The sequence below is a fragment of the Acanthisitta chloris genome, unplaced genomic scaffold, assembly GCF_000695815.1.
Source record: "Acanthisitta chloris isolate BGI_N310 unplaced genomic scaffold, ASM69581v1 scaffold12598, whole genome shotgun sequence".
Classification (NCBI taxonomy): domain Eukaryota; kingdom Metazoa; phylum Chordata; class Aves; order Passeriformes; family Acanthisittidae; genus Acanthisitta; species Acanthisitta chloris.
In genome coordinates, this window is record NW_008686504.1 from 1 (window position 1) to 7,672 (window position 7,672).

General features: G+C 58.8%; 1 protein-coding gene across 1 annotated transcript; it reads left to right on the forward strand.

The window, feature by feature from the left end:
* Window positions 1–245: 245 nt before the first annotated feature.
* Window positions 246–7,455, forward strand: LOC103807444 (prominin-1-A-like; the record flags this gene model as incomplete). The annotated part of the gene is made up of 20 exons (XM_009080169.1): window positions 246–366; window positions 526–589; window positions 990–1,079; window positions 1,338–1,528; window positions 1,618–1,692; window positions 1,994–2,057; window positions 2,303–2,462; window positions 2,720–2,872; window positions 3,351–3,474; window positions 3,628–3,719; window positions 3,945–4,029; window positions 4,142–4,285; window positions 4,541–4,612; window positions 4,822–4,911; window positions 5,036–5,089; window positions 5,453–5,533; window positions 5,827–5,895; window positions 5,992–6,081; window positions 6,338–6,450; window positions 7,434–7,455. Coding segments are annotated over 20 exons (1,954 nt in total), but the record flags the coding sequence as incomplete, so codon positions are not given.
* Window positions 7,456–7,672: the final 217 nt, after the last annotated feature.

Here is a 7,672-nt window from a genome sequence, read left to right on the forward strand (position 1 = left end):
CCGAGAGCTTCCCCTCGGGGAGATGCAGGCGCGCTGGGCTCCCCCATGCCTCAGTTTCCCCTGTCCCTTCTCTCCGGTCCCTCGGCTGTGTGCAGGGCACTTGCTGGGGTGCTCTAGAAGCAGGGCTCAGCAGCGTGCTCTGGACCCTGCAGCCTGGGGTCCATGTGGATGGATTTGGAGGGTCCTGGAGGGGAGCATCGGGACTAATCTCCCCATGCACTGACCACAATGCCCTTGCCTTGCAGGGCTGGTGATGTGTGTGCCTTCACCAGCAACACCCGCTTCTCCCAGGCCGTGAAGAGCACCTTCCCCAATATGAACAACACCCTGAACAATGTCCAAATCTACCTGGCTTCCATCCCTCAGGCATGCCTGGTCCCCCTACCCTGACTGGAGTACCTGATGGGGGAGCAAGGGGACAGAAGGGGTGACCAGCCCAATAGTCCCCCTGGGGAAGGATAACAGTGAGGCTGGAGGCAGAGAAGAGTCCCCACCTTCACTGACACCTCATCTCTGTCCCTGCAGCAAGTCGATGTTATCACTGAGAGGAGTGACATCCCACTGGACCACGTCAACCGCAGCCTTCGTGGTGAGGGTTTACAACAGGGGTGGGGAGATGGGGTGCTGGAGCATCCCTGTGCCCCTGTGGTGAGCTGCTCCCCCAGGGCTGGGGGTGCTTGGGGAGTGGGGGTGCTGTGGGTTTGCCTTGCTGCCCTGTGGATGGCTGCTGACCCTGGGGGACACTGGGGTGGTTCTCATGGGGGTGTCTAAAGGGAGTGGGTCTGTGTATCACCAGGTTCCAGCTCTGCTCCAGCTGCTGCTCTTCCCCATTCAGGCTCCCGTCTGGAGAGGGTGATGGAGATGCTGGCAGGGTGGGGTGTCTGTCTCCTCTGCCCCCCACCTGGGGGGTGCATGTGAGATAGGGTGGTGGAGGGGGTCAATGTTTTCAGCAGCTCGCCTTGCAAGCCCCATCTCACTCATCTCTGCAGACATTGGGCACAACCTGGGTGGCATGATCACCTTGAGCATCAGGAAGAGCATGGATGGGGCTCTGGAATCCCTCCGGAGTCTCTTGCAAGGTAGTGGCCCCATCCCTGGGAAGCTGGCAGGGATGTGAGGGGATGCTGGGGCTGAGAGCTGGGGTAGATGCATGTTTGAGTAAGGTTCCCAGGGAGGGGGTCCATCTGGCCTCCCAGCTGCACCCTGGGGCAAGTGCTGGGACTTTGGGGATGCCTCTCTGTTGTATTTTTTGATGGGTCCCCGAGGTCCAGCTGTGTGAGGACAAGTCCCTGCCTCACTGGCAGGATGAGCCCCTGAGCCCCCTGCTGTCTCCCCAGGGATGACGAGGCTGGAGGCCAACTTCAACAGCATTGCCACCAGTCACTCGGACCTCAAGAAGCTGCAAAGAGGCTACAGCCAGCAGCTGGACAGCCTGCAGCTTAGCCTCAACCAGACCCTGCAGCGCTGCGGCTCCCCCTGTGACGGCGTCTCTCTGGACAGCCTCGCCTTCTCCACCAACTTCAGCATGGTGAGGAGGAGCAGGATGAGGAGCCAGGGGCCCCTGCAGCTCCTTTCCCAGTGCCCTGCAGCCCCCTCACCCCAGGCTCTTCCCCACAGATCCCCAGTGTGGAGCAGCAGCTGGAGGCACTACATAACGTGTCTGACTCCAACATAACAGCTGATTTAGAGGAGGTAAGGGGTACCCTCCACACCCAGGCACAGACCTGGGTGCTCCTGGTGCTGCTGGGGCTGCGCTGCCGGGGGGTGGCTTGGGAAGACCCTCATTGGGAGCTTGTTGCCGTGACATGGAGGGAAGGTCTGGCTGGAGGTCTGCTCGCTGTCCCCACTACCCCATGGCACTGGCAGGGTGGACCAGGTGGTGTGGGGAGCCTGGCTCTCCTGTGCCACTGGGATCTGGGGACAAGAGGATGTGCTGCTCAGCCACGGGCTGCGGGCAGGGACGTGAGCTGTTTGCTGTGCTGCCCTGACACAGGTTAACACCATGCTGAACACGACCCCTGACAAGGTGCAAGAGCAGTCCCAGGACTTGGTGGCAAGTAAGCAGGGCTTTGTCCCCCATGTACTGACATGTACCCAGGGCTCCCTCCTCCCTTCTCACCCCACATTTGCCTGGAGACCTCCTCTGCTGCCACCCTGTCTGCAGCCCTGGTTGTCCCCAGGTGCCATCATGCCAATGCCAACTTTGGCCATGACTGCCCCCTTCCCATCCTCTCTGGGTCCCTGCTGCCCTGCAGGACCCGGGCAGCAGCTCGCAGCACCAACCTGTCCCTGTCTCCTGCAGAGACCCAGGACCAGCTGGGCTTCATCAGGCAGGAGATCAGAAACTTGCAGGAGCAGTTGCCGTTTCAGGATGTGGAGGATAAAGTCAGTGCCTTTGTGGGCAATGCCACATCAGTGCTGGAGGGGTACAGGGAGCCAGTCATCTCCTTGGATAGGCTCAGGTAGGTGACAGGCTGCTGCATCCCTGGCTCTGTGGTCTAGAGATGCTCAGGCTCCTGATCCTCCAGTTGCTGGAGGTGGGGGCTTGCTGGGTCGTGGGGCTGTGGGCACAGGGTAGTCAGAGCTGTGCCTTGCATCCACATGTGCCCCTTCCCTTCCAGGGTATCTGGGGGCTTTTTCGTCCCCATGAAGGCAGCTGGTTGGCTGCTGGGTGCTGCTCAGGGTCCCTGCCTGACTCCTGCCCCTCCTCTTGCTCCAGGTGGATCGTGTGTGCTTTCCTATGCTGCACAGTGCTGCTGGTGGTCCTCTGCAACGTTTTTGGGCTGCTGCTGGGGCCCCTGGGGCTGAAGGAAGGCGTGCTGCCCACACAGCGCAGCTGCCTCTCCAATGCCGGCGGGAACTTCTTCATGGCGTGAGGCTCCCTTGGTTGCTGAGGATGGGTGTGGGAGCACTGGGACGGGTGGGCAGGCCTGGACTGGGAATGTTTGAGCTCCTAAGTCATCATATTACTACAGCTTAATGTCCTGCCCCATGGCAACTCACTGTGCGGGTGGTAAACGCGAAGGTCAAACGTGGTGCTGATGAGAGGTGTTCAAGGGGAGCTAGTTTGCCCTGTGCCAGCAGCGTGTGCATGGTCCTGCAGCTCCGTGTGGGGGTGCTGGTTTGCAAAGCTGTGGGAAGCTGTTCTGGAGTCCAAGACCCAGGGTAGAGCCTGGTTGTGCTCTGGGGGCCAAAGGCAGAACAGAGATGTGCTTGTGAGAATGGTGGTGTTCCTGGAATTGTGGGGGGCAAGGAGTGTGCAGCCCCTGGGCTGTGTGAGCTAGAGGCAACGCCAGCATCAGCACCGGGGCATGGGGCTGTGGGTGCTGACAGCATCTCTGTCCTGGCAGAGGGGTTGGTTTCAGCTTCATTTTTTCCTGGCTGCTGATGCTGCTGGTGCTGATCACCTTCGTGCTGGGGGGAAACGTCTATGTGCTCATCTGCGAGTCCTGGCACAATCAGCAGCTCTTCCAGGTGAGTTCCCTTTGGGGAGACACCCGTGCCTGGAGTCACTGCTGCCTTTCCAGGGGCTGCTGGTGGAGCAGAGGCAGCACTGGCAATTGGGATGCTCTTCCAAAGTGTCCTCCCCACCATGTCTAATTTCTCTCTCTCTTCCCTTGTTCTGAGCTCCTGGACACCCCCGGCCTGATCCCTGGTTTCAACCTCTCAGAACTGCTGGGGCAGGAGGGTGACACGTCAAACTTCTCAGAGATATACAGGTGGGTCTCAGCTCTGGCACTGTGTCTCTGGGGAGGGGTACAGCTGCTCGATGCCCTTGGATGCACTCCGGGAGGGGGACAGCTTGCCCCACCTGCCCTGGCTGTAGTCAAGCACTGATGCCAAGGAAACAGCGAGGTGTGACCTGCCTGCACAGGTGAAGACATGCTCCTTGGGAGGGGGTGGCCCTTGCCTGCTCTTTTCAACCCTGTGCCCCCATCTTGCAGGCAGTGCCAGCAAGATGCTCCCCTGTGGCAATCCCTGCATCTGAACCAGAGTGTGTCCCTGGATGAGCTCTTGAACATCAGCCAGGTGAGCACAGGGGTGCCAGGGTCTGGAGGGCAGGGATGGAGGCACAGGGCTGGCACTGAGGGGACAGGCAGGGTCCAGCACATGCCTCATCACAACCCCCTTGCTCTTGCAGTACACAGAAGACATCTCCATGGCTTTCGAAGAGGTGAACATCACCCTGAGCCCCATCTCTCTGCTCAGCCAGAACCAGAAAGACCTGCTGCTGAATGCCAGTCAGGCTGGGCAGCCCCCTGACTTCACCCTCACGCTGGAGCAGGTGGGCTAAGGACAGCTTGGTGTTGGGATGAGGGGATTTGGATGTGGGTTGAGGAGGTCCATTGCTCCCTCCCCTTTGCTGTTGTGGCACTTGTACTGCAGGCTCTCAGGAAGTCCTCTGCCACCCATGTCACCCCTTTGGGCAATTGGGCACATCCTCCACCCAGAAGGCCTTGGCTCCACTCTGCCCCACAGGGATGGGGTATGGCTCCTCCCATGAGCTCTATTCTCATGGGTCTGTCTCTGCCTTTTCCAGTTGGATCAGAGCATAACCCAAGGAAGCCTCCTGGATCTGGCTGCAGAGTTGGAGCACCTGGCAAACAAAGAGGTGAGAGACCATGGCACCCTGGGACTATGGCCACTCAGTCCACAAAGCCACTGGCTGTGGAGGCTCCACTGCCCCTGCCTGGGTGTTGAGGGGAAGTGATGTTCTTCACTCTCACCCAGCTCTTTTCCCCAGCCCAGCCCAGCCCATCAGGTGGCTGTGGTGGGGCAGGGAATCTGTGCTGGGGGCATTGCTGACTGCAGCTCCTCCAGGGCACAGGTGTGAAAGAGGACCTGGAGTCTGATATTCACAAACTGAGGGAGCTGCACAAGTCGATGCAGATGAACTTCTCTGGGCCACTGGTGAGCAGTGCTGGGGAAGGTCCTGGGGATGCTGGCTTGGGCTCCCCCAGAGCTTAGAGCCTGCTGGCAGGATCTTGTCTGGGCTGTGGGATTCACACCTCTCTCCCCCTCTCTTCATTCCCAGGAAAGCCTGAAGGAGAATATCCACTCGGTGCAGAGTGGGGCTGCCCAGCTTGAGGTAAGCTGCACGAGGGGACCTCTTGAGTGCACCTCAGTCCAGGGCACCCTGCAAAGTGCTCTTGAGGTCCTGCAGCGGAGATGGTGGGGCTAACCTGCAGTTTAGGAGGCTTGTGACTGCTGTGGGACTCCCCAAGCATGTGCTGCAGGGCTACTCATGGGCCACAGGGAGGGGGCCCACACTACAGACTCTGCCAGCCACAGACTCCCTCCACCTGAGGTACTTGGGCACTACCAGCATGTGACTGCTGGGGACACCACAGCCCAGAGATGCTGCACCCCAGGGATTGCTGCCATGCAGGGTAGGGGAGATGTGGTGACCCCACTTCCTCTATCACACTGCTGAGAGCATCTTTCACCCCAGGGACAGACAACAGCTGTGCTGGACAAAGCCTACAAAACACAGGAGTTCCTGAACAGGGAAACACCAAACATCATCAAGAACGTGAGCCTGCCTTGCCCTTTTGCCATGCCAGTGGGGATGTGACTGGACTCCCTCTGTGCAGGGATGCCAAGTGATGTCTGGCTGCTTGTCCTGCCCTGTTCCCTTCCCTGGGGGTTCCCTGAGCCTCCCTCCCCTTATGACACCCCCAGCAAGGGACTGGGATGGGGTGAAGCATGCAGCCCCATTGCTGCTGGGTTGAGGTGGTCTGACAGCCCTGATCCTAACACGGAGGGGACATGGGACATGCACAGTACTGGCAGTGCAGCATCTCCCTTCTGTATTTACCCCCACAGGAGACATTGGCCTTTGTGGAGCAGCTATTGGATTTCTTTGAGACCTACATCTCCTGGGCCAAGAGCAGCGTGAGTTGAGCCTTTCTCAGTGAGAGGGAGGGAAGGGGAGAATGGGCTGTGCAGTTTAGGGTACACTGACATATCATGTCCCCACCATGTCCCCAGCTGACAGAAGATGTGGCACGTTGCAAGCCCATAGCTCAAACCCTGGATAACGTGGAGGTCATTGGCTGCGACTATGTTCTGGACTCTGTGGTGAGTGGGGCAGCAGTGTGTGGAGTGACACATGTGGGGGGTGGCAGTGAGGTCCCCTTGTCCTCTTCATGCATAGGATGAGAGGAAACGCATCTGTGTCCCAAGCAAAAAGGGCTCGGCTTCTCCACAGCACATTGCTGTGTTGAAGAGCTAAGGCCAGGCTGTGAGGAGTGGGTGGTTGTTGGGGAGCCTTGGGAGCAAAAGACATTCTCCCAGTCACTTTCTGGCCCTAATAGCTCTTCCCCACACTCCCCAGAATGCCTTCTGGTTCAGCCTGGGCTGGTGCACCTTGTTCCTGCTGCCCAACATCATCCTGGCTGTCAGACTTGCCAAGTTTTACCGCCGCATGGACATTGCTGATGTGTACAGGTGAGGAGCATCCCCACTCCCTGCAACCACACTGGGTCTGAGGTCTCCTTGTGCACTGCTAACTGCCCTTTCACGTGCTCCATGGTAGCCTGTGGGGCTGATCCTAAAGTATTGTGGGCTGAGGAGGACCACGGAGGTGACTTGTGACCCTCAGCATCTGAGGATGGAGATGTTCTGGAGAAGAGCCTGGCTCTGCCTGCTCTGAACCTCCTCTTTGGGCAGAGGAAGGTGCATCTGCCTCCCCTTGGAGGAAGGAGCCTGGCAGGGCTGCAGCCTCCAGCCTGGCTCAGGGGTCCACCACCAGCCTTGCTCTGTTTTGCACCACTTTCGTGCTGGGGCTCCTGAACAGGAGCACAACTGGCTGCTGTGCAGAATACAATATGCTGTGTGGTTTGGTGTCATTGGCACTAGGGCGCAGGGATTGTGCATGCATCCATGGCTGCTGGCACCCTGGGGCTGCCCCCAGCCCTCTGGGGCCTCTGACCAGCAGCTTCACTGCCAGTGCTGCCACTGACCCCCAAGAGGAATGAGCAGTTTCCAGCTGGATTTCCAGCTCCCAAGGGCTACATCTTGGCCTTGTGGTGCAGATGGTGTGCTGAGGGTTCCCCAGGCCTGGCCTCTCACCTGCCACCCCTCTGAGCTGGCCAGTCATGGGCTCAGCCACCCAGGAAACTTGAGGGAACTGTAATCATGGCACGGGAGAGCTGTGTGCTGCCGAACTGGTGAGTGTAGGGCCCTGCTCTGCCTGCCCAGGGAAGGAGCAGTGATGCTCTGGGGGCAGCAGCATTCAGTGGGGCTGTAGGAGCCTGTGCTCTGTATTCAGATGGGTCAGCCAGAATGGAGGGGACCACAGAACCATGAAACTCCTTGTGTTCTCCTTCTGTGACCTGGGGGAGACCTTGTCCAATCAGAAGATTCTGGGCTGTTCCAGGAGGCATCTTCTTGCCTCACTAACACTGTCTGTTCTTTTTTTTCCCCTTCAGGAATGAAGAATTTGACATGTAAGCTACTTACACTGCCAGGTCCCTGTTTGCCATGGGGAACAGGTCCTGTGGTATGAGAGACAGTCGTGCCTCTCTACAAGAGGGACATGGAGCTCCTGGAGTGGGTCCAGCAGAGGGCAACAAAGATGATTAAGGGACTGGAGCATCTCTCTTATGAGGAAAGGCTGAGGGGGTTGGGCTTTTTCAGCCTTCGGAAGAGACAACTGAGAGGGACTGCA